The sequence below is a fragment of the Camelus dromedarius genome, chromosome 34 (genome assembly GCF_036321535.1).
Source record: "Camelus dromedarius isolate mCamDro1 chromosome 34, mCamDro1.pat, whole genome shotgun sequence".
NCBI classification, from domain to species: Eukaryota; Metazoa; Chordata; class Mammalia; order Artiodactyla; family Camelidae; genus Camelus; species Camelus dromedarius.
The window spans coordinates 13,671,333-13,697,483 of record NC_087469.1 but is presented as its reverse complement, the minus strand read 5'-3'; the positions used below and the strand labels follow the sequence as shown (position 1 = coordinate 13,697,483).

The 26,151-nt window shown below is 44.8% G+C and overlaps 1 protein-coding gene across 2 annotated transcripts in view; it reads left to right on the top strand.

Annotated features, from left to right (window-relative positions):
* SIAE (sialic acid acetylesterase) overlaps nucleotides 1-25,655 on the top strand; it is a 51,614-nt gene extending 25,959 nt beyond the window's left edge. For both annotated transcript variants that reach the window (XM_064482175.1, XM_031443449.2), the window contains exons 3-10: nucleotides 3,919-4,094; nucleotides 12,276-12,414; nucleotides 14,564-14,741; nucleotides 16,152-16,261; nucleotides 16,836-16,969; nucleotides 20,624-20,781; nucleotides 21,795-21,987; nucleotides 23,248-25,655. In XM_064482175.1, coding sequence (XP_064338245.1) covers nucleotides 3,919-4,094; nucleotides 12,276-12,414; nucleotides 14,564-14,741; nucleotides 16,152-16,261; nucleotides 16,836-16,969; nucleotides 20,624-20,781; nucleotides 21,795-21,987; nucleotides 23,248-23,499 — 1,340 coding nt within the window. In that variant the 3' untranslated portion in view covers nucleotides 23,500-25,655. The remainder of the gene's footprint in view (nucleotides 1-3,918; nucleotides 4,095-12,275; nucleotides 12,415-14,563; nucleotides 14,742-16,151; nucleotides 16,262-16,835; nucleotides 16,970-20,623; nucleotides 20,782-21,794; nucleotides 21,988-23,247) is intronic.
* The last annotated feature ends 496 nt before the right edge of the window (nucleotides 25,656-26,151 follow it).

Below are 26,151 nucleotides of genomic sequence, written 5' to 3'. Positions count from 1 at the left end.
TAGGGAATGATTTGCTTCCAAGCTCCCTTGGGCTGCTGGCAGATTCATTTCCTTGTGCCTGTGGAATCCGTGACAGCATCTCTGCTGCTGCCAATCTCTGACCTCTCGACCTTCCTAAAGGGCTCACCTTATTTAGGTCCAGCCCACCCAGGATAATATCCCTTTTTATTAACTTAAAATCAGCTGGTTAGAGATTTTAATTACATCTGCAGAACTTCATTTTTTCCGAGCAACATAACCTAATCATGAGAATGGCACCCCGTCCCCTTTGCCATTTTCTGCTGATTGAAGCAAGTCGTATATTCTGCCTGCACTCAAGGGGAGGGGTTGTACAGGGGTGTGACTACGGGGGGTCATTTTAGGGTACGTCTGCCATAGCATACTATAGTTTAAGTAACTTGCATAAACAGCTTTATTGACAGAAAAATATTTAAGCCTTTTCCCCCCACATTTATATTTGGTGACGGTGGAGATGAACTTTATACAGAATAAATGCAGCTCAGGAAGGGGCGGTTTGGGCAGTGAGGGCTTCCTTACCTCCAGGTCACTTCCGGAAATCACTGAGCCAGTTTGTAGCTGCTGAAGTGCCAGGGTTCTGTGGGGGGAAAAGCGATTAGGGCTGCTTCCAGGACTAGGTGCTTCCTCTTGGGAAGAGAAAGGTTGAGGATAATTTTCCTTTTCCTCTTGTTGGCTTCTGAGATTTGGCACAATAACCTGAAAAATAATTAACATCTGATGTGAACAGCGAGGAGAAAAAAGCATGATGTGCTTTATGACTAATCGTGTCTTTAGACAAATTCTTTTCATTTTTTGCCTTTGATTGTTTATTCTCCCCATTTTGAGGTGGGGGTTGGTCAGGGAGTTGGAGAAAAATGGAGAGAGTTCTTTGCTTATGCCCATGGCTGGATCTTGAAGAGAAAGGGACAGTGAGAAATAGACCAGCGAGATATGTCAACTACTGGGTGTGAAACCACAGAGCACCAGTCAGTTTACACGGCTTTCTCATCAGTGTAACCTACAGCTGAGGTTTGCTCTCTGCTGTTTACTTGATGGAGTCGCTGGCACCCGGTGAGCATCCTCAGTGTCTATCCAGTGAAGGAAGGACATGCATCTCCCTAGATGGGAGAAGAAAGAGTGTGAGGAGGCAGAGCTTCGAATGTGACAAAAATGAGAATTTACAGAAACCTGGGCCCTGATTGGTAAGTCAGGTTACAAGGCAGCAAGTGACTGGGGCCCAGAGGACAGGACCAGGGCATCTGTTGCTGAGAAAGGCCCTCAGGAGCAGCGGAAAGCCGGCTGGACGGTGAGCTTCAACTCTTCGTGGTCGGTCACTCAGTTTCATTACCCACTGGACTCGGTGGGTCAACAGAGTTTGTGAAATCTCTGGCCAGACTCCATTGGCCTGCAGTCCGCTCCACTTTAATCATCCGGTCCTGAACGGACAGGCTGCGGCCCAGTCGGTCCTTGTGAAGCGTGGGTCGCCTTTGCTTTTAGTGTCCCCCCCTTGCCTTCAGCCTGAGGAACAGTCTTCACAAGGCTGCTCTCCTTGGTGTATTCTAACATGGGAGTAAATCTGCATTGTTTTAAACCAGTAGTTTCTGCGTTAGTTTGACCATTAGTAACCTCTCTGTAGTGGATCTGGTTTCCCTGGCCTTGCATGGCAGTTAACTTTACTTAATGCTCAATATTGTGTCAGAGTTTATTTTTCTTCTATGAAGTGAGAGGGAAAAAAAGCTAGAACTTGAGGACTAGAACAGAAGGAAGTTCTCCAAGGTCTCTGAGGAAAGGCAGAGGTTCCTGCAGGGGAGCAGCTCTTGGAACAAGGTTCAGATCTCGATGCCTAGTTCCCTCCAGATGCTTTTGACTCGAGGGGGCTTTTCCTCTGGCTGTAGTGTGGTGGTGGTGCCATGTTCTGCCCCAGCATCTCCCCCTTTCCTTCTTTGTTGTTTTTACTGCTGGGCAGCCAAGCTTTCAGAAGCTCTGGTGGAGGTGGTTTTCCCCACCAGCCATTTTGCCTGGACTGAAGCGAAATGTAAATCCCTACTTAACAACAGTGACCGGGAAGCTTGTGTGGTAGTAGAAGGCTGAAAACCAGTCCTGTCCTAGGTTTGCTAGGGATTGACCTCTTCATCACAAACGAGTCATGTTGGTGGCAGCAGGACAGAGCTCCAGTAAGACATATCGGTGCAAGAAGCCTGGAAAGACCTTGGCAAGGCTGTAGTTGGGACAGATTGGGGCGTCTGCCTGCTCAGACGAGAGAGCCATACGGAGCACATCACACCTGTGCGACACAATCTGTACTAGCTGCCCACTGTTTCCAAAACAGTGGTTTTTCTGCTCTAGGTGAATTATAGTTTAGTATATTGATGTCTGACTATTGCTGGTATAAAAATAAAATAGAGAACATTTGGTTCTGGGCTTAATTGACCTCTCAGGAGTGGGAGTAGCAGACTCCATTGGTTGTGCTTTTGAGATGAGTGAACATGCCCCCTTTCACTGACGCCTGAGGGTTTGGACGGTTCCGCTGGGCTCTGAGCAACCCTTCCTGGTCGGGGCCTTTCCCAGTCTCCTGCTGTGCGTCTGGACTTCTGTACTCAGCTCTTGCTGATTGGGAAGAACTTAGCACAGTGTCTGGCCAGAGCAGGCACTTGGCGAGTATTTTTATAATTACTATTTTTCCTGGCTGGTACAGTAACTTCAGGATGGCCACTTCCAGTTCTTGCCATTCTTCCCTTTGAATTTACGTTGATCTGAGGGGCACAAACTGTGAATCAGTTCATATTCTTCGGCATTATGCCAAGAATATTTATTTTAAAAATGATCGTCTCTCTTATCTATTTTCTCACTCTCATTTCTTCAACTTTGTTTCTGTTGTTTGGTTCTCCTAGGCATAATTTTGCCACTTTGAAGACTCTTAAGTTTCTGAATATGCTGTTGGCAGTGGTGGTGGTGTGAGTGGGTGAGAGGTAGGAAGGTGGCAGGGGGGTGGTTCCTAAGGAATATGCTGTGAATGTCTGAAATAAGGTCTTGGATAGCTTTTCATCTCCCTAATTGAGTCCGAAAACCTTAGGTCTGGTAAATAACTCTGTGAAAGTAATTAATTGGGCGAACCTAAATATCTTCTTCAAAGAGAGATTAATTTATACGCCTCCCACAGTTCTTTATGGGTCAGTTTCTCCACTCACGTGTTTAACTGTTGATAGGAGAACCCAGAGTCATGGTAGCATTAAGCTTTGAAAGCGACATGGGGAAGAGTTGGGGGGATGGATGACAAGGATGATACATCAAGTAAGCGGACGTTTGAGATTATAAATGATTTTCTCTAACCTGTGTTCACATTTGATTGGATAATTACAAGTTAGTTTGGGGAGCGCTGTGTAAATCTATTAGATTATGATTATGTTAATATTGACAGTTGGATAGTATAGTAAAATTTCTCTTTTATGTATTTTTTTTTATTAAACTTCCTTGAATTCTAATCTCTGTATATGTTTGTTTATCCTCATTTAAAACTATAATTGGGTGACTTCTTTTTCTTGCAAATGGTTCAGTTAAAAGTAAGGAGGGATGAAGGGGAGGGTATAGCTCAGTGGTAGAACATGTGCTTAGCGTGTGCGAGGTCCTGGGTTCAATCACCAGTACCTCCATTAAAAAAATAAATAGATAAACTTAATAACCCCCGCAAATTAAAAAAAAGTGTTTTTTTTTAAAATGAGGGATTGGTATGGATTAAAGATAGCTGCTTTTGTTATTTTTATACATTTGTCCGAAATTTGGCCAATCTTCATAGTTTTGAATTCAATTCATCACAGAAACTAGGAGTAGCCACAAATGAGTCTGATGCACAGCAGGACTGGGCTTTAATTTCATTTTGGTTAATTGATTGACTAATTCCTTAGTGCCTTGTTATTGTTTCAGCGCACTCTAATAGTTGGACGGTGGTACTGGATCCTATGAGGCCTGGTGGACCTTATGAACTGACGGCACAACAGACTTTTGAGAGAATGAACTTCACCCTGAGAGTTCAAAATGTCTTATTTGGAGATGTCTGGCTTTGCAGTGGACAGAGTAACATGCAGATGACAGTTTCACAGGTAATTTGCTGAGTCTCAGTGATAATGCTGATAAAAAGAAAAAGGAGGAGGAGGAGGAGGAAGGGGACAAGGAGGAGGAGATAGAAACCTCCTTTTTCTGCCATGTGCCAAGATCTGTTCCAAGGGCTTTCTTTGCACGCATTAATTAATTAGATGTAACAACTTTATGGGGTCGGCAGTGTTATTCATATCACAGATGAGGAAACTGCCCCAGCTGAGGTTAAGTTCCCTGCCTAAGGTCACAGCGTTAATAGTGGACCCCGGACATGAATGCGAGCCCAGAGCCTGCTTTCTTAGTCACGGCTAGTGTGCTGTCAGTGTGCAGGGCACTGTTTTCTCACCTTCCTGGGCTAAAGGCAGAGGCTAGAGAACATCTGATGGTGATGGAGACTTCGTATCAAATTGAAGGCAAAGTAGATTACTCTTCCTCTTGGTTGGTCTTAGAAGATGAGCTTCTGGAGAGAGCCTAGAGAATGCAAACAATTAGATTTTGTTTTAATGCTGAGCAGCTAACATACCCTGTCTTTTGTTGTCATGGAGATTAAAAAATTGAGACTGAATGTTGGCTTTGCCCCTTACTAGTTATATGGCTTGGAGTAAATCACTTGGTGTTTATGAGACTGTTTTTAAAACATGATTTTTAAAAATTGTGGTTAAAATGGATGTAACATAGTATTTATCATTTCAACCACTGGTAAGCATACAATTTGGTGGCATGAAATAAATTCACAATGCTGTGTGTACCCATCACCACTGGCTATACTCAAAACTTTTTCATCATCCCTAACATTTTCTCTGTACCCACTAAACCATAAATCCATTATTGCCTTTCCTCCAACCACTGGTAGTCTCTATTCTGCTTTTTCTGTGAATCTGCCTTTTCTAGGTACCTCATATAAATGGAATCAGACAATATTTGTTTTTCCGTGTCCGACTTATCTTACAGAGCATATGCTTTCAAGGTCTATCCATGCAGCATGTCAAAATTTTATGCTTTTATGTTTGGATTGTATTCCATTGTATATGTCACATTTTGTTCATCCATTCATTTGTTGATGAAAATCTCGGTTGTTTCCACCTTTTGGCTATTGTGAGTAATGCTGCTGTGAACACTGATGTATAGATGTCTGTTCCAGTTCCTGCTTTCAATTCTTGTGGATATATGGCTGTAAGTGGAATTGCTGGGTCATCTGTTAATTCTATATTTAACTTTTGAGGAACCACCAGACCATTTTCCAGAGGCTGCACCAAGTTACATTCCTACCAGCAATAGGCAAAGCTTCCAATTTCACTGGATCCTCACTAATGTGTTACTTGCTGTTTTCTTGATTGTAGCCATACTAGTAGGTGCAAAGTAGTATCTGAATGTGGTTTTGATTTGCATTTCTCTAATGACTAGTGATGCTGAGTATTATTTTGTGTACTTGTTGGCCATTTGTATATCTTCTTTGGAAGAATGTTTGTTCAAGCCCTTTGCTTATTTTTGAATTGGGTTGTTTATTGTTAAATTGTATAAATTATTTTTATCTTCTAGGTATTAATTGCTTGCTAGATACATGATTTGTAAATATTTTCTCTCACTCTGTAGTTTGTCATTTCACTTTTTAAAGAGTGTCCTTTGATACATAAAAGTTCTTAATTTTTATGAAGTTCTGTTTATCTATTTTTTCTTTTGTTGTCTAGGCTTTTAGTGTCATCTTGAAATTTTTACCAAATCCAATGATGTGAAGATTTTCCCCAATGTTTCTTTTAAGAGATTTATAGTTTTAGCTCTTAAGTTAAGGTCTTTGATCCTTTTTGATCAATTTTTGTGTGTAGTGTATGTAAGGTGAGAATCTAATTTCATTCTGTTGCAAGTGGATATCCAGTTCTCCCAGCACCATTTGTTGAAAAGACTGTCCTTCCCCTACTGAATGATCTTTGTACTTTTTTCAAAAATCTGTTGCTCATATATATGAGGGTTTATTTCTGGGCTTTCTATTCTATTCCTTTGGTCTATATATCTCTCCTTATGGCAGTACTATACTGTTTTAATTACTGTAGCTTTGTAGTCAGTTTCAAAGTTGGGAAGTGTGAGTCCTTCAACTTTATTCCTCTTTTTCAATATTGTTTTGGCTATTAAAGATCCCTTGTAATTCTGTATGAATGTGAGGATATGATTTTCCCTTTCTGCGAAAAAAATTGTTGGAATTTTTGATAGACATTGTATTGAATTTGTAGATTGCTTTGGCTAGTATTGACATTTTAACAATGTTAAGCCTTCCTATCAATGAACATGGGATGTCTTTCCATTACTTTAGATCTTTAATTGTTTTTAGTAAAGTTTTATAGTTTTCAGTGTACAAGTCTTTTACCTACTTGGCTAGATTTATTCCTAAGTATTTAATTCTTTTAGGTGCTGTTATAAATAGTATTTCTTTCTTAATTTCCTTTGAGGATTGTTCACTGCTGATGTATAGAAACAAATGATTTTTGCATGTTGACCTTGTATCCTGAAACTTTGCTGAATTTGTTTATTAGCTCTAGTAGCTTTCTTGTAGATTCTTCGGGATTTTCTATGTATAGGAGCATATCATCTGCAGTTGGAGATAGTTTTACCTCTTTCTTTGCCATTTGGATGCCTTTTATTTCTTTTTTCTTGTCTAGCAGCTCTGGCTGGAACTTCCAGTACAATGTTGAATAGCAGTGCTGAAAGTGGACATCCTTGTCTTGTTCCTGGTCTTAGGGAGAAAGCTTTCAGTCTTTCTATGATGTTATCTGCAGGCTTTTCATAAATACTTTTTATCGCATTGAGGAATTTTCCTTCTATTCCTAGTTGTCTTAGAGTTTTTATCATGAAAGTTTGTTGAATTTTGTCAAATGTCTGAGGCTTAGTTTTAATAACTATACTACAACAGTGATGATATCTGACTTAATTTACAGGACTATTACAAAGGTTAAATTATTTTGTTTATCTCTAAAAGGCCCTTATAAATTGAAAAGTGGTGTCTGAATATAAGATGTCATTATTCTCTTAAACTTTTTATTGTAAAAAAATCAAACACACAAAAGTTAAGAGACTTATAAATACCTATATACCCATCACCTAGATTGACAGTTGTTAGTATTTTGCCATATTTGGCTTACCTATTTTGTTCTTGTTTTTGTTGTTGAACTACCTCAGGGTAAGCTGCAGACATCTTGATACTTCAACTGGGTGTCATATGTCAACTTGATACAGATATATTCATATATCAAATCTATCTATCTATCAAATTTTCTTTCCACAGAAAGAAGGGTAATAGGCCAGTGATGACTCTTTTTGCTCTACTTTTTCATAGTCTAGGATTTCTTCTGTTAGTGTCAGTTTTTTTCTGTTTTAGTCATGACCTTTGAAGATTAACTTTTCTTAAATTTTGAGACTAGCATTTTTTTTCTCCTTTGTTATAACTATAGAGAGGCTTCACTGGGCTCTTTTATCCCGATAGAATGTCAGGAGGAAGAGCACTGTATAGGCTCCTAGGTGGGGTTGGGGCATATGCAGTACATGGAGAATCTAGAGAGACAGAACAGGGGAATGCTGCCCTGCCAATATGTCATATGTTGGTCAGTGAGGAAACTCATCTGGAGATGTTCCTGTCTCCATTGCTGTTAGAGGATAGGGCCCCTCTGACAGACTACAAGTGAGGTCTCTTAAGTAAAGCTGGATAAAAAGGACACTGAAAAAGTTACCAAGGGAACAAGCTTCTTGCTTGTTTACTGCTATCCTAGCAAGACAGCAGTGGTAGAATAAAAGGCTTGGTGCTGCATGGGGATCAAGTCTACTTTCTAATTGAACACAAAAACGGTCTAGAATAAAGAGAGTGGATTTCTGGAGAGGGTTTGATGGGGTTATTGCTTTGGGCCTCAGAATTGCCATTGCTTTGTTTTGTGGAAGCTATCTGATTTAAAAATAAAATAAGGGAGACCATTGCTGTTTCATTTGTATTAGGATCATGGTTGAACAGTAGCAAGTTCATAGACATATGTAAAGAATGGCAGCTTGAAAAATAATGCTGAAAGATTAGTAAATATTTTTTACTCCATATCAGAGCTCCTGAGGAGTTAGTATGAGTTAAGTTCTTGGCACATTTGAAATGGGCATTATTTTTGCTTGTCTGTATTTTCTGATTTTTCTATAATAAGCATGAAATAATTAATTTTTAAGAGAAATTTATAAAAAACAAGAAATTGATATTCACTTAACTGATATCTTAAATATCAAAGGTCAGTTTACAATAGAGAGGTGCATTATGTAAATAAGAATCTTAGGAATAAATTATTTAATTTGCACTATTGATCAGAACTAACATGTTCTGTATACTTTAATGCGCACTTTCATTTGTTCCCTTTAATGGGTTTCTATGCCTTATAGTTTCTTCTTTTTTTCTTTTTCTTTGTTTAACCAATTACTAAATAGTACTAGTAAAAAGATTCTGTTCTGGACATACCTGCTTCATTTCATTATTAGTTTTTGAATTTAAAATCTAAATTCTTGCATTTATGTCTTCCTAACCAAAATGTTAGTCTTGCTCCCTGCCCTACAAATATATGGAAACCTCTTTAATTTAAATGTTTATTAAACTGGACTTTAACTGGGCTCCCTTTTAACATAAGTGAATAGAAGCAAAATTGCAATTTTATCTCATGATAGAAAGCATGGTTTTATATAGAAGTGGGATTGCTGTTAACTCATTAAGGAAAACAGTATTTTCCTTAATGCTTTAATTGCAGCTCCCTGTTTGCACAGGAAGGCATGGACCAGATCTGTTTGTCTCTATACAGTCAGGTTCTCAGTAGCAGTCTGTGCCAGGGGATCTCATCCCACTTTCTGTCAAGCTAAATCAGATTTTGATTATTAAGACTGAACACATTCTTTCTGCCTAGAATTTACTCTTAAGCATCTTCTATATTAAACTAAGGCTACAAGCTCTGAGATACAGGGAAATGGAAAAAAAGGCTCCATCTGAAGTGGCCAAGTGTTAATTTTTTATTTTTTTGTTTTAAGTCATGCACTTGGTCTGCAAGACAGCATTTTAGCGGCTGACAGTACCAAAAGCCAATTTTCTAGTCTCTTAACCCCCTGTAGAACTTTATATTTTGATCAAAAGGATACTTCACACGACTCCTCCTTCATTCCTTTGCTCCTTTTCCCCTGAAGACCCCCAGCGCGTGTGCACGTGCGCGCACGCACAGACCCACACACACACACACACAGAGTGTCTCTCTCTTTCTCCTTCCCTCCTTCCATGTGACTTTTCTGAAGAGATAAGATTTTCACTATAACCAACCACTCTTCAGTCACATGAAGAAAATGGCAGATTGTGTGCCCATCTTGCTGTTAGGGTAAAGTGGAATTTTAAAATCGAGTGTTATTTATAACACTGAGTGAGATGTTTATAAAAGGAGGAAAGTCTAAATGTTCATCTGTCGCCTCCCAAGTCAGGGTATGTCTTAAGACTTGGATATTTCTAGTTAGGCTCAGAAGAAGATGTCCAATGTTAAACAGGAAACCCATTTTCTGACATCTCAGCAATCCCCACGTTCCTACTTTACAAATAGGGAAATTGAAATCCAGAAGAGAAAGGCTGGCACCACATCACAAGAAAAGATCCACAGGAGTTATGATGACTGGCTTATTTATAGTTATTCTCTCAACTTTAAAACTGTGATGTTGTTCTGTAGTAGAAGGTAAAGTAAAGTAAAGGATCCAAATTCTTCTAAGGAGACTTTCCGTGTGTCCTTCAGTGCATGCACGTCTCACACACACACGCACACGCACACACCCCCCTCTCACCCACGCCTTGCCCCCCCATGCTGACCTCGTGCCAAGATTCTCTGAGGAAATAGATTCTTGACGTTTCTTCATTAATTCAAGAATGTGGCATAAAGGTTACAAAATGAACACCAGTGAGCAGCTGCTTTGATGGTGAACCGCGGGGTCCCCAGAGAGGCGCTGGGCCGCTCCCGTCCCGGCAGCCTTAATGACTTCAAATACCTTGGTATTCATTTACATCCTCATTTCAATACTTGGTAGAAAAATAATTACACTGAGGTGTTTGATGAGATGAAATTTGATCTCAGCAGATGGAGTAAGGCTTCCCCTTTCATCAGCAGGGAAACCAAGTGTCATTTAAATGAAAATCTTCCTGAAATCTCTTTATTCCTAAGTTTGCTGCCAATATCCCTGGGGAACGGCTTCCATCAAAAAGGCCTGGTGATACTGGGAAAGGGCACCAGCTTCAGAAGTAATTGCCATCATGTACAGCAAGTATTTCCCCCCCAACCCCACCCCCAACCCCATTTTTGCTAACACTTTCTGTGGCTTTCAAGTTTTGGCTTGAAATAAGACACAAATGTGAGTTTGAAAATGGAAATTTTCCAGCCAATGCTTTGGATCCAGTTCTGTGTGCTGGTAACAACAGAGGAGGACGCCAAGTCCCCTCACCCCTCCCTCCCATCCTGTTGGCCTTGCGATAGTTTGCAGTGTTAGCAGCGGGTCTAAAAGACAAGAGGCATGTTCACCACGCTGCCAGGAGGCACTGGAGCTCCCCGTCGGTGCAGAAGCTAGTGTGGGTGGAGAGAGGGAAAGCAGTTTCATCCACTGTTTCCATGGAAGCAACATACGATCCTTAGCGCTTGGTGCAGAACTGAATTTCAAGGGAGGCGACTTTTTACAGGTACCTGCTGCTGAAAAATAATTTCCCTGCCAAAATATACTGAGTGCATTAGCCTGTTCTTACTCTTTGATGTTTATTTTACATGAAATGTGCCAGGCAAGAGCCTGGATGAGCAGCGCTGGACTTCCATGGAATTTTCCGAGACCGTGTGTGGAAGACCAGTCACCCTACCAGGCTGGTGCTGCGGTTACCCGGGGAGCATTTCAGGCTGCGGCCCCCACTGTGACCAAAAGAGCTGTTTCATTTGCATCTGGCCAGCCTGTTGGCCGCAGCAGGCTCAGTGGCCAGTCAAAAGACAATTCCAGGGGCAGCGCGTTTCAATGAAAGGCTCCGTAGGGGCACCCTGGCTGCTCAACGTTTCCCTTACACTGTGGGCCGGAGGGCCAGCTGCATTCTCTGTGGCGGGTGCGGGGGGTGGGGGGGGACGCCAGCCAGCTGCACACTCTGTGGCCAGCGGCCAATGGAAAGCGTCCCAGTGTCCCTCCTCTCGCTGTGGCAGTCCTGGCTCAGCTGGAGCTCTCGTTCCCTGAGGCCAAGGGTAACTGGGCTGCTCCAGGCTCCTGTTAGCCCTTTGTTTGGGGAAGACCAGACTGTCCAGGGGGATCGAGAGAAGACCAGAGAAGACAAACACTAATAAAAAGGGAAAACTATATATTTATGATAACCTTGTTTTTAAAATAAAGAGAAACATAACCGCTGAAACATTAGAATTGAAGGAAGCAGCACTTCTGTGTAAGAGCACAGCAGAGTGAGGCTTTATCGGACGGACGGAGAAGACACACATCCGCGTCCGGCCTAAGGCCACTCCTGTCACGCTCTTGGCAACTGATGAGGTTTCATAAAGTGGTTTGGGCAAAAGTGATGTGTCTTTGGATGGATCCTTTCCTTTGTCTAGTTTCTTGGGATTATTCTTAGCCTGAACACCACCTTCCAAAGTGCCATGCTCCTTGCTTTTCCTTGGTGCTTTGCCGGGACCGAGATGAGAAGGTCAGCATTTGCCAACTGATTTCAGTGTGTTTCAGGAGCTCAGCAGTCATTTCTCAGAGGCATTTCTTTTGAATAAACTTCTCTTACGGGGTGTGGATTACACAAACCTACCTCCCCAGGCCCTTTTTGGCTCCCTTAAAAAAAAAAGTTAATGCCGTGGCTTTCTGTTGTCAGATACTTTTTCTGAATGGAAGTATTTCTGTTGGAAGGTATCGGCCTTCTTCAGCCTAAACCCAGCCCACAGCTCCTCTCACCTAATACAGACCCACTCTTTGAGATCTCAGATTTCGGTGTATCCCCACCCTTGGGGACGTGATTTCCCGTGGCCTCTGTAGGACAAGGTGGATCCAGGCGGCCCAGAGCAGCCCATCGCTGGTTTTGGTATACTCGGGACTCCGAAGGAGCTCAGGTGCTGGTATTGTTTTCTAGGAGGCAGTGGGATCGCCAGCCACCCACTAGGCTGGTGTAAGAAATGACATTCCCGTTTCTTTTCTAGATAGTTAATGCCACAAGTGAGCTGCTGAACACTGCAGCCTATCAGTCGGTGCGCATCCTCTCTGTGTCTCTCAGCCAGGCTGAGGAGGAGCTGGAGGACCTTCGTAAGGTTGACCTGCCGTGGTCTAAGCCCACCTCGGGTAAGTGGTCGCCGGAACGTGGGCCAGCCGGGGCCCTGCGTGGAATCTGAGACCCCACATTTGGTTCTGACCTGTTTATCATGATTACCCATCCTTTCATTCGTTTCTTATTGACGTCCCCCCATTCCTCGTGGCACCTGTTGTGCGTTTCTTCCCGAGACCCCACAGTGAACCTTGCCCCTCGTTCTGGGCAGAGGACTCTTCCTCCGACTTCACTGGCCACGTCCTGGCCACTCAGCCAGCATCTCTTCAGCCCTGACGCTCTCTTCTCCTCTGGTCTTTCTTTCTTTGTTTCCATGTCTGAGCACAGCCGACTGTTGCCTTTCAGGGCTGCCTCTGATGTGGGCTCCTCCCTCCTCCAGGGCCTTTTCTTCTCCCCCAGGCTCTGTGCTTTCACCCCACTGCTGTTTTGCACCAAGTCTATATTTCAGGCCGACTCTGCGGCAGGCTGTGTCCTGGGCCGCGAGGATGCAGCAGGGAGCAAGACAGACGCGGCCCCTGCTCTCAGGGCTTACTTAGCTTTGTATTGGGACAAACCCAGTGGAACAAACAAATGCCCACTCCTGGTACCTCACCTGTCTCCTTTGCTTCATTAAACCTTTTAGATCATCTTTTCATTCTTTCACTGCCTTCCCCCGTGTTCACTCTCTAATCCTTTATAATCTGCCTTCTGCGTCCCCCCAACAGCTTGTTCCCTGAGCGCGACCACCGCTTCTAGGACCTGCTCTTCCCTCTGCGCTGCGGGGCCCCTCCTTTCCTTCCTTCTCTCCCGTCTTCTCCCTGCCCGTTCCTTTGCTTTCTTCCGTCCCTTCCTCCAGACGTGGTCCCTTGTGCTCTTTCTAGTCCCTTTTCTCTTTCGCCTGTACATGCTTTACCCTGGTAACCTCAGTTGCTCCTACGTTTTCAAGTATTAATTCATTCAACACATATTTGAGTCCTGCCCTGTGCTGGGTGCTGTTCTACGTGCTGGGGATGCAGCCGACAGACATTCACTGCCTCTCTGTTAGCACCAGACATTGGGAAGAGAGACGTGAGTGGGATGGAGCCCTAATGGTTTAGTGGCATGAGGGACACACGAGGCACAGAGCGTTCTGGGAGCACAGGGAAGGCCAGTTTGCTAGGCTTTTTATGATCTGCCTTTCATTTAAGGTGCTTTCTTTTGCTGTTAAAACACCTTAACACTTGTATGTAACTCTTAAAGCACTAAGCCGCATTTTGCCATATATTTTACTCAGCTGAACATCTGTTTCGTTCTGTAGAACATAAGACCTCTGAGGAGAGGTTCCGTGTCTCTCCGTGTCTCTGTAATTACTGTGCCCCCGTCACCTGCAAGTGCCTGGCACCTGGCAGGTGCTCAGTCGATACTATTGATTTGAAGTTGATTTCAGTTCCCACTATCACACTGTCAGCACTTTGAGTGCCAGGACCATAGTGAGCTTGGCTCCTTCATGAGCCAAACCAGGGACGTCTACATGGTGGCTCTTTAATAGCTGTTGGGTTGGATTAACCCTGTCAGCTGTGTGTGTGCACAGCCCTCTCCACATCTGCTTTCTTCTAACAAGGACGTCGCCCCTTCTGGTCTGTGCTGGTTCCTGAGCTGCATGGACAAGTGAGCTGGGTGATGCTAACACTTAAACACTGGTTTTGGCTTCTGCTGTTTCCCATTTTGGCCAAACTCCTCATCACATGTTTGTCCATGTTTTCATTACCGTCACTATAAAACTGGATATAAAGCTACACAGAAAAAAATATACCTTTCTTCTTGACATGCTCCGCACTGTTTGTTCCCTCCTGCAGAGTTAAGTGGGGTTGGATGCTGGGCAAGAGGAGGGTGGAGATGAGGGTGGTTAGGGGCCAGGGCCCTTTCTGCCCCTCAGCTGTCGAAGAGGAGTGTTAATATTCCTAGAGTCGCAGGAACCTGCATGTGGCGGGGAGCAGCGGGGAGGCCCTGCTTGCCCCGCCAGAGAGCTCTGGCTTTCTGCCAGCGAGACAGTTGCCTCTTAGTCTTATCGTACACTTGGAAAGTCTTAGAAGGGAGTGCAAGGGTGGACTCACACCCATTTTTCTCACCTGAACCCAGCTAGGAGCTGTAGTCTGTATCCATCTACTTTTTCCCTGACTGTTTTTCTGTAACTGTTTCTCTGAACAGAAAACTTAGGCCATGGAGATTTCGAGTACATGTCAGCCGTGTGCTGGCTCTTCGGGCGTCACCTGTATGACACTCTGCAGTATCCCATCGGGCTGATCTCCTCCTCGTGGGGTGGGACACCCATTGAAGCCTGGTCATCTGGAAGGTCACTGAAAGCCTGCGGGGTCAGCAGGCAAGGGTAAGAAAGCATCCTCCAGCCTGGGAGAAAGCCTGCCAGGAAATCGTGTGAGAGGGAAGGGTCACTGCCTCTGCTGGGGAGTGAAGTACGCGTTGAATGTCCAGACTTGTACTCAGTGCGTGCAACTTATTCCACAAACACGTCAGGTATTATTTTCTCTGTTATCACCACCAGGATCATCTGAGAATATGTCAAGAAGTGGTTATAGCCCTTTTCCTTAGAAATAGTCATCGCTGATCCGTACTAGAGGCTTTCTGTATGCCAGGCGCTGTGATAAGCACTTCTTATGTATTAGCTCACTTAATACAATGCCTCCTTGAGGTGTGGGTACTATTAACATATGATGGGGTCAAGGTACAAAGTCTGAGAGAGGCTTAGTAACTTGCTCCTGGACACGACTCGTCAGTGATAACGTCTGGTGTCAGTTCTGTGCTCCCAACCACTGTGCTGTGTGGCCTGTAAGAATGGATGGTCACAGGAAGAACAAGTCACATGTAATCAGAGAAACAGAGGAGAAGACTGATGGTGAAGCCGCGCTCAGGAGAAGCTGGGTCAGGAAGAATACTGTGGAGGTGGAGGTGGAGAAAAGGCTAGTTAATAAAATCCTGACACTGGCGTTAACACAGAGGTTGACGATCTGTGAACTGCTTTCACAGACCGTGTCGGTTCCGGGGGGCCCCTGGGAAGAGCGTGGACTTGAGCTCTTGGTATATCTTGGGCAAAGGCCCGCCTGTCGGGAAGTGAGGACATCCAACTTTGAACAGAAATACTTGCCATCGATAGAGTTGGCGGAATCTAAAGCCAGGCTTCCCAGGTCTCTGGGGACATGGAAGGGACAATTCCAAGGCTGTGGGGAAGTGGGCATTCTCACACACAGCTGCTACAAGTGTAAATTCATGCAAGTATCCCATAGAGGCAATTTAGGGATACGTTCAGAGTCTTTCAGAAATGTACCTTTGACTTGGCAATTTTATTTCTGGGCATTTATCTTAAGGAAATAATTAGGCTTGTGTGTAATGATTTAGCTCCAAGGAAGATAATCATGGCATTGCTTATAAAAGCCAAGAGCTTAAAACAATCCAAGCGTCCATCCTTTGAGTACTAGTTAAATGAATGTATTGCCAGTGTGATAGACTCTTTGCACAACTCTCCCCCTCTCTGGTTTTCATCACCTTATCTGGAAATAGGGATGGCCCATGCTGATTGATACACTTACCCTGAGAAGAACCTGCAGCAAAATTCAAAGGCCGTTCCCATGTTTTCATGTGAAACAGAGGGGTTCAGTTTAACTCTGTGTTGCTGTCGTCAAGACTTCTCCCCACGTGAAAGCTGGACAGACGCCCAGCTTAGGGACCCTCGTGTGATCAGTCCCTAGCTCTCTCCTGACCTTGTGCATCTTACTGATTTCAGGTTCCTTCCGTCTGATTTTGTCACTGGTCCCAGTAAACATTCTGTTCTCTGGAACGCCATGATCCATCCACTCCATAACATGACTCTGAAAGGGGTGATATGGTACCAGGGTGAGTGTTCAATTTGCTCTTTTTTCATTGGATCAGTTAACTTTTGCTGTGTAACAAGCCAGCCCAGAACTCAGTGATTTAAAACAATAATAGTTTTATTTAGCTCCCTGTTCTCTGGCTTAGCAGGGTAATTTTTCTTTCTGGGCTGCTTTGGCTAATTTCTGCTGGGATCATTTATGTGTCTTTGGCCACCTGGTGGGTCATCTGGAGGCTGGATGACCTCGGATGGCCTCTCACTCACCTCTGCTGCCTGGGGCTGTCTGTCTGCTGGGGCCTCACAGTCCTCACATGGCCTCGCGTCCCTCAGCAGGCTGCTCAGACTTGCTTGTCAATTACACAGCAGCTTCAGGGTCCCAGGTGTGTCACAAGGGGACAAACTCCAAAGCTAAATTGCTTTTTGAACCTCTGCTTGTGTTGCATTTGCTGGGCCCCATCAGTCTGAGCAAGGACAAGGCCAGTCTAGAGAGCCCACGGGAAGGCCCACCACCTGAGGGCGTGGATGGAGACGGGGGAGTCACGTGGGGCCATTTCCGCGTCTTCTCCAATCTTCTCTCACAGTTTGGACTGTTTTTAGGGGAGTCCAATGTCAATCTTAACAGGGACTTGTACAATTGTACGTTCCCTGCACTCATTGAAGACTGGCGCCAAACCTTCCACCGTGGCTCCCAGGGGCAGACAGAGCGCTTCTTCCCGTTTGGATTTGTCCAGGTACGTGCTGAGAGGAGGACGCGCGGGCAGCGGCGTGCCGAGGCCCTGTTGGGGTCTCTTCCCGGGAGTCCCCGTTCCGTCTCAGTTCACCAATGGGACAGTGGAATCTTTAAAAAGTTAATAAGTAACTAATATTTATTCTTATTAAAAAGAATTACATGTTCATTAAAGAAGTATTTTAAAAAAGGAAAAAAAAAAGCTATTTATAATTCCACCATCCAGAAATAAGCAGACCTCTTCTGCTTAGGTGGTTTTGAAATAGGATGCACGTCCTAAGCCCGTGCTGTGGCTCGCCTTTTCTCTTACTGTGAGCATGTGTCGTATTGTGAACATTTTTTCATGCTGGTAGATGTTCGTTTTCTGCACAATTTATGATTGGAGAGTATTCTGAAACATGGTAGTATTGTAATTTATTTAACTAGTCCTCCATAGATGGGCACTTAGGTTGCTTTAAACATTTAGCTTTTATAAGCAGTCATGTTTATTTTCTTTGTAGCTAAATCATTACACACATGCTTAATTCTTTCCATCAGATAAATTCCTAGAAATGAAACTACCAAGTTAAATTGCACACTTTTTAAGGCTTTGAACACGTCCCCAGATTTCTTTGTGGAAACCTACTAATTTGTATACTTTTATACTCTTAGCACCATGTGTGAGAATGACCACTTCCCAGCACTTCGTGTTACCTCTCCCGGCCCTTAGCATGAACCTAGCTCTCACTCATGCCCAGCTCACTGCGCATGCTTTTTGACTGGACCAATCTTTCTCTTCCATACTCTCCTAGCTAAGTTTTAATCCTCTGGGCCTCGGCCTGGGTGTCAGTTGGGAAGCCTTTTGTGACTATCCAGAGTCTGGATTTGGTACCCCTGACCCCATGTGGGTGATTTCTTAGCACCTTCTGCTTTTCCTTTTTGCTTGCATGTAGGTTGTGCAAATGACCGTCTTTTCCTGGATCACATTTATATTCCGATGACCTAACTGATCAGCAGTTACTGGATATGGCTTAACACACAAATGAAAAAATATAGCAAGAGAAGCCATACTTTTAATTAGTGGTACCTAGTCAGGACTCAGCTCTTAGCCTTGCCTAAAGGGAATAAACATATTTAACCAAGTTCATAACTGCCTTGCCTCACCTGTTCATGTGAGCCCTCCAAGGCCTAGGCTCTCTAGCAGGGTGGTAGCCCTGACTTTTCTGGAACATAGGACATTAAGCAAGTCAGGTGTTATAAAAACAAGGCCCAACTTACAACACAAAAACACAGTAGGCTTTCATATTTGAATTGGATGTACCTACTTCCAGGCATCTGCCTCTGCCTGTCTCACACTCCCTCTCCCCATCTTCCTGTCTCCTCGGCCTTGTCCTATTTCATGTACCTTTTTTTGGATAAAGATTTTGATAGACCTTCTTTCCACTTACAATTACTTTACAGTCATTTTCTTTCTTTCTTACATTTGTTTTGATTTTGAACGAGATTATTCTGCTCATTATTTTCAAAATAGCAACCCTGTCCCCAGTCCTGTATTACTGTGGTGGAAACTACATTTTGTCTTTTGAGAGAGTTTTTTTTTTTGCCTCTCAGCCTATGTATGTGGTCATTTGAATGTGACTTCAGTCAGTTCAAACCAAGAATATGTTGAATGCTTAACATATACCGCAAACTGTGTGAGGTGCTAGAAAAACGACCTGAATCCAAGAGACCGGGTTCCTGCACTTCTGCCTTGTGGTTCAGTAGAAGGACCTTAGCCTTGGGCATTGACCTCATCATCATCTACAGTAGGCTGATTGTGGAAAACTGGGAATATAAATGTGTGACTTCAGAGGGAAATAGTCAGGTAGGTAACATAATGGTTCAGAGCACGGTCTGGGGCTTGTCTAGCCTGGATTCGAATCCCAGCTCTGACTCTTCTTTAGCTGTGTGGTTTTGAACAAGATATTGAACTGCTTTGTTATTTTAATTTTTACATGAGTTAACCCATGGAAGGCCTGGCCTATGTTAGATAATGTCAGTGTTTATTAACGAGAGAAGTCAGAAAATCTGCAGGGACCGTTGGTCTGTAAGGAAAGATGAACTGGCTTGGTGCCAGTGCTGGGTGGGAAATGATGCTTGCAGTGACTGGAGCACAGTTAGAGGTGGGACTCAGGCTCTGTGGGGAGAGCAGGGCAAGGCACGTGTAGCTGTGAGTCCTTAGCAGAGAGGGGACCCGAAGCATGGGGGAGAGAGAAGAGCGGGAGGCCAGGGACTGGAGTCCCAGGAGTAGGCTTTTTAAAGGAGTTTGGAGGAACAGTGGAACACACAGCGGACTACAGACGCTATCGTAAAGTCCTCTAAAGTGGCCACTTTTATATTCTTTGGCTGTTATATGCCTTCAGCAGCAGCAGTGTTTCTACTAATCACTGCAGGGAACTGAACAAGTGCCCTGCTTTATCTCGGATTAGGAAAAACACAGGAATTTCTTTTGGGTATGGAGTATGCTGGCGCCCCCACGTGGCCAGGAGGCAGTAGTGCAGTCGGTGAGAGTGGAGACCGGCCGCAGGAATTCTGAGCCAGCTGCCATTTTAAGACAGCTTCCTTGGCTTGAGTGGCTGTTACTAGCATTTCTCCCTAAGCGCTTCAGGCTGGTCCTCACCGCAGCCCCTTTCTGGTGGCTTTGTTGCAGTGATGCTCAACATGGCGCTGGTTCCACTTTCAGTCTTTGTTGTGTGGGAAAGAAGTGGGGTTACTCACTGGATCTTTTTATTCCCGTTTGCATGAAATTTCATTGTGAAGCTTCAGCGCTTCTTATCATTTCATATGTTAAAGCCAATTTGAATAGGAGATTCTAATAAGAATCAAGTGGTAGAGAGATGTACTCTCAGTGGGAAAAACCACAAAGCCATGTGGAAGAGGGTGCAGCTGTCGGAAGGTATGGAGAACTGGGGCCTTTGATGCAGTTGGCCACACGGTCGGGCAGAGTCCTCTCTGCTTCCCTGCAGTGCTTTGCGCTGTGTCACACACAGAGGTACCAGCTCCTTGTTGCTCTGTAACAGATTCCCCCAAACCTGGGGGCTTACAACATCAACCATTGTGTTTACTCAGGATTCCCTGGGTTGGCCAGGCAGGGCCCGGCTGGGCTGGCTCATCTCTGCTCTGTGACATCAGCCGGGCCTGCAGTTGGAGCTGAAGGATCTAGAATTCACATGACTGGCCCCTCAGCTGGGACGCCTGGGATATTGACTCCTCTCTCTCCTCATGACCTTCCAATTTCTAAGGCTGCTTTCTCTGCATAATTTCTCCAGCAGGGTAGCTGGACTTTTGTTTCACGGCCATCTCAGGGTCCCAAGAAAATGAAATCAGAAGGCAGGGCTCTGGACGCCAAGACTCAGAAGCAGCACAACATCACTTCTGCTGCCTTCTGTTCGTCAGAGAAAATCAACAGGCCGAGCGCAGGGCCTGTGGGAGGACAAGCAGGCTGCCTCCTGCTGAGAGGGGTGGTGGGGGTGCATTGCAGCGTGTGGGATGAGAGGCTCGGCCACAAGGGTGAGAGGCTCAGGAAGTGCTTGTAGAATGAGGATATGAACGAATGAATGAAGCAGAAGCAGGGTCTAATTGTGACAAAGACTTTCTTCTGACACAATAAAATTCTGATGCAACAATCTCTGCTTTCTAGTTATCTTCCTATTTGTCTGGTGCAACCTCCGATGACGGATTTCCCGAGATCCGTTGGCATCAAACAGCAGACTTTGGCTCTGTCCCCAATGTAATGATGCCCAGAACTTTCATGGCTGTAGCTATGGATCTCTGTGACAGGGATTCGCCTTTTGGCAGGTGGGTGCTTCCTGGGCTTTGCCTGAACAATAATATATGTTCTTTGTCTGTGGCCTTCGCTCTGCTGTCCACTTGTCGGGGGCAGAGAGTAAGTGTCCTAAGGATCGGACCTTAGAAGCATGATCTATCCATCATTGATGCTGCGTGTTTAGGAGCCCCCAGCATCTCAGTGCCTTGATGTAACAGAACCTTATTTCTTGCTCACTCTCTGTCTGAAGATGGTCAACAGAGAGGCTCTGCTGTCATAGCCCTTCACAGATCCGGGGTGACAGAGGCCCAGGGCCATCTGTGCTTCCACAGTCACTTAGGTCTCATATTGGCAATCAGGTGCTTCTGCCTAAAGCAACACAAGTGGCTTCTGCGCCCACCACATTGGTCAAAGCAAGTCCTGCTCCTGCTCTCCCCGAGGACAGGCCAAAGCCAAAGCCTGTCCTCGGGGAGAGCAGAGAGGGAATTCTGTCGTGGGCCCGGAGCGGGAGGACTGGCCTCTTTGTGAATCGCCCCAATGACTACCGCACGCTCGCTGCGGGTACAAGGGGATTTCAGTGTGCGGTGGAGCCCAGCACAGTGTCTGGATTACAGTTGGAGCTTGTATGAATATTTGTTTATTTCTGAGTGAGTGAATGTTTATTGAATGAATGAATAAAACCTGGAGGGGACCAAGTAATGAACAGTTGATTCAGATGAAACACAGGACTTTTAGTGGTTGGAACAGTCTTCTGTGAGCTCTCCCAGGTTAGTTGCAGGGCCCTCCCTCCCCCCACCCCCTTTATTCCTTCCTTCCAAGTCCTCAGTTATTTCCAGGTTTCTGACTCATAGAAGGCCCAGACTCCCATCATGGTTTCCTTCCACCATTTCTCGTAAGTTGACTAGTCACTGATCACGGGCTGTTTAGATTCAGTCAGCTTTATTCTTAAGTTCTTAAAGGGTGCTTTGTGTAATGGTTGTTTTTGTTTCTTAAGTCACTGTTGTTGAGCCGAAACCCAAATTCTCCACCGTTCTTCATCTTGCAGCATCCACCCTCGGGATAAGCAGACGGTGGCCTACCGGCTGCACCTGGGGGCGCGAGCCGTGGCTTACGGTGAGAAGTTGACCTTTCAGGGACCGGTGCCTCAGAAGATCGAACTCTTGGCCAGCCAGGGGCTGCTCAACCTCACATATTCCCAGGAGATCCAGGTGCAGAGGCAGGACAACGAGACATTTGAGGTGAGGGTATTTGGGGTCAGGGTTTCCTCCGCACTGAGGCCCGTCTCTAACTGCAACATTCCTATGAGGCAGGTCTTGGTTCGTGCGGCGCTGAGTTTACCTCCAAGCGACAAATAAACAGCTATTAATTCATTCGCTTGGAGGCAATTTTGACAGACAGAACAATCAAGGAAGGGAAAGTGAGTCCACGTTAGACTGATGTTCCTTGTCTTTTCCCTCCCAGAGCAACTGTCCCAGCTCAGGGCCTGCAGCTTTATCTGTACGTTACCTATTGAAAGGATGCTTGCTCCAGAGTATTTCCCTCATCTTCGGATGTCTTTTCTTTTGTCACACTATCGTAAATTCTGATTTTGAGTTTAGCATCTCCTTTAAGCGGTTTAAGCTTGGTGACTGGTCACTTAGTGTGTTACTGTAATGAAATGCTAGACTTTCTTCCAATACCTGGCGAGGATCATTTCACTGTGGAACTGGGGCTGTTGATTCAAGAGGCTATTCAGGAGTCTTCTGTAGTTGGGGTGGGGGTGGAGGCATTCTGAGATGGGGCATTGAAGTGTGTCTTTGGGAATCCTGGGGCCATTAGGCTGTAGGGGGCGGAGTGTGAACAGGGTACCGGAGGGGATGAGAGAACGTGAAAGACCACGGTGAGTTACACAGGAGCTCATCCAGGGCTGCCCCCCCCCCCCTCTGGAATCCTAACTACGGGTGCTTGGTCACACGAACTCCACTTAGCTTCTCTGGATGCGGGGTTTCAGGGGCATCCTAGCTCCTGGGGAGGCCCCGCACACTGAGTTCTCCTCTTCGGTCAGCTGCTGGCCGTGCCCACCATCTGACCTGGACTCACTGCTTTCAGACTTGGGAACAGCTCATCATCCCAGCTTCCTTCATTCCCCAGCTCCTCTGTGAGCCAAGGAGCAGCCCAGGGGCTGGTGGGCTTCTCTCCCTCCATCCTGCCTGCTTTGCCATCAGGAGGGAGGATCAGCGTTCAGGGCGCCTTCCCTACTTGCTTCGTGGGATTATGCTGGTCTCCTTCAGTCATTTAATGTTTTATTTGTTGACTTAATTCTTCATGTGAATTTTTATTATCGATCCGTGGCTGTGTTGATCAGACCCAACCTGGACTCAGGTTGGTTCTGGTTATTGTAGGAAACGTGTCCTCAGCTAAGAGTGGCCCCTTCTCTCCTTTCCGTCTGTCTGATACAGCAGTTCTGTCCTGGAATGGCCTTGTAACTGTCCTCACTTGCGTGTGGCTCTCCTGTTTAGATCTCATGCTGCAGTGACCATTGGTGCAAGTGGCTTCCGGCTCCCGTGGACACTTTCTCCACCTGGACCCTGGCCCTGAACATCAAGTCTTGTCCTGGCACCGTGGCTGCTGTTCGCTATGCCTGGACCACGTGGCCTTGTGAATATAAACAGTGTGCCCTGTACCACCCCACCAGTGCCCTGCCGGCCCCTCCCTTCACTGCTGTCATCACAGACCGGGCTTCTGGGTCTAACAGCAAGGCTGCTAAGTGACTTAGCTGTAACATGATGACATCTTAGATGTAAGTGTGGCCCCTTTAGATTTGGGACTTAGGAGTTTAAATGACAACTGTTGCTTTTAAAGGAGGCTAATGAATTGCCTCACTGGGAGCGCCCAGCTAGCACGTGGCCGTTTCCATATTCTGAGATGCCAGGGCCGGTAGGCAAATGAGATCCTTGCCTTTTGTCCCCTGGTTAGGCCAGGTATCTGAATTAGAGTAATTCCCAACCACACACAGCTTGAACCTCAGTGTCAGTCACTTCCCTCCTTACCGGGAGTGAACGATCTGAACACGTCTATCCCCTTACGTCCAGACCGTGGGAACTCAGGGCTGGAAGAGATTTCAAGGCCAGCTAGCATCCATGTGTTTTTTACAAACTCTGACACGTGGTTATCAAATCTCTGTATAAAGTTTCCGTTCTAAACTTCCCAACAGTTTTTCTTTATGTGGAACTGAAGTCGTTCTTCCACTGGGCAAGTCTTTCAGAGAACTAAGTCCTATTTTGTTCTGAGCCAGAAATCATTCTATTCCTTCAGTCTAAATAACGATCATGTGAATGTTTAAAACAAAGAAACCAGAACCACACACAGGCATTTGGGGAGGTGCTAAGGGACCGACTCGAGGAGGGAAAAGGGCGAGGTGGTGGCAGCCTGGGAGTGAGAGCTGTGTGACCAAAGCGGTCACTGAGAAGCAAATACAGATACCAGACTCTTTAAAGGTAAGAGGTTTAACTATGAACAGGATAATCCAGATGGAGGAACAAAGTGAGGCTGAAAGTAAAGCTACACGATGGTACTTAGAAAACCACCCAGAGGGACAGATGTGAAAGAGGGCTTTTGTGCCTCCCCCTAGTAATGCTGTTTATAGGTTGATTAAAAACAGTTAACGGCGCTTGCTAACTGTCTAAGAATCTGGAAATAAAAGTGCAATTTTTCTCTCTGGTCAGAACTGGGTTAAAGATGGGCTTGCAAACTGTCCTGTGAAGCTGAGAAAGGAGACTCACCTGTGGGTAGTTTCCATCCCCTTCATGTGAAAAATGAGAAAGCAGTGAGCGCCACTGTCCCCACCCCGCCCCCCGGGGTCCCGGGGTCCCTCTGAACAACAGGAAGTCAGTGCCAGGATTTTATTTAGTAAAAAACCAAAACAACTATGCAGTTTACAAGGAACTGTGGCTCCTCTGAGGACTTCCTAGAACACAGTTAACGCCTAACTGTTGAGCCTTGACCGCGTACTCACCTGGCTTAATGGGAACCACGAACCCAGTAACAGCTCCTGAGAAGAGGCGACCCTGCCTGCCCACCCCTCCCTGCACATGCTCGGGGGCTGATCCAACCTGGAGGCGGTGACACAGTCAGGAGCGCCAGGCCAGGGGCTGCTCACCCCGCACCTCAGGGCACACGGTGTGAAATGTTAGGTTTAGGTAGTGGGTATCTTAATGAAAAGTCGTGTGAAAGTTAGTTTTTAATGGCTGACTAATTTAAAACATTCTATAGGAATTCAGCTTATTTCCCAGATGAAAATAACAGTTTGAAAAATAAAATTTATAATCACTGTAGAGCATGCTAAAGAAAGGTATAAGCAAGTAAAAAATTAGCCCAAAGTTCATCATTTGGAAACATTTAACATTTTGTTGAGCAGTCACTTGATTTGAGTCACATTTTACCTACTACATGGCACATTAGTTTATAATCTGTTTTTAACTTATTCTAGCAAAATAATTTTCCTATGTAAATTGAATAGAGATTCAGTGTTTCAGTTTGTGGGAGCACGGTTCTTTAACCAGTTTCTCATTAGTGGACATACAGGGTCTTTCCAGTTTTTTCTTATAAAATCAATACTGTGAAGCTGTTACATGCAAACACCGTACCGCACTTAATTTGCTAGGGTCCTTCATGTGGAATGACAGGTTTAAGGGTCAATATGGTTCACATTTTAATACCTACAACTTACTCCTCCCAAAAGTTTCAACAGTTTACATTCCCACCAAGGCACAGTTCCATTTTTTCCCCTCATTCTCACTGACACCGGATGCTGTCAAACGTAACAGATCTTTAACAAACCAATAGATGAAAATAAAATTAAGTATAGTAGGGCAGTGTTTTGCAAGTTTTTTAACACGGTAATCCACAATAAAAACATTTTACATCATTCCATGTATCCCTGTATGTACTGTGTGACTGATACACAAATACATACATACTATAGTTGAAACCAAACTTTCAACCTTTTGTCATGCAATGCATTCCAGTATGTTCCGTCTTCTAATTTAATTCTAAAAGATGTGGGTCTGGACTACCAAAGTTTAACAACAAATGGGTTGAGATCTGTAGTTTGAAAAACACCGTTCTAGGAAAGCCACAAAGTAAACTCTTAGTAAACAGTGCACTACTAACTTATTTAAACATTTTTTCAAAATGTCATTCAGAAAATGAATTTACCTGTGAACCTGTCATTTACTTAGGCTGGAATGGAAAGCTGTTTTATGTTAAATGTAGCAGGTACCATTTCTGTGTAAGTGTAAATAGGTTCAGGCATCTGACGAGAAAAGACAAAAGGGAAACAGCAGCAGCTTTCAGTAATCCCCTTTCCATCCCTCATCTGCTATTTTCCACATTTTATTCTTTTGCACTATAAAAGCTACGTA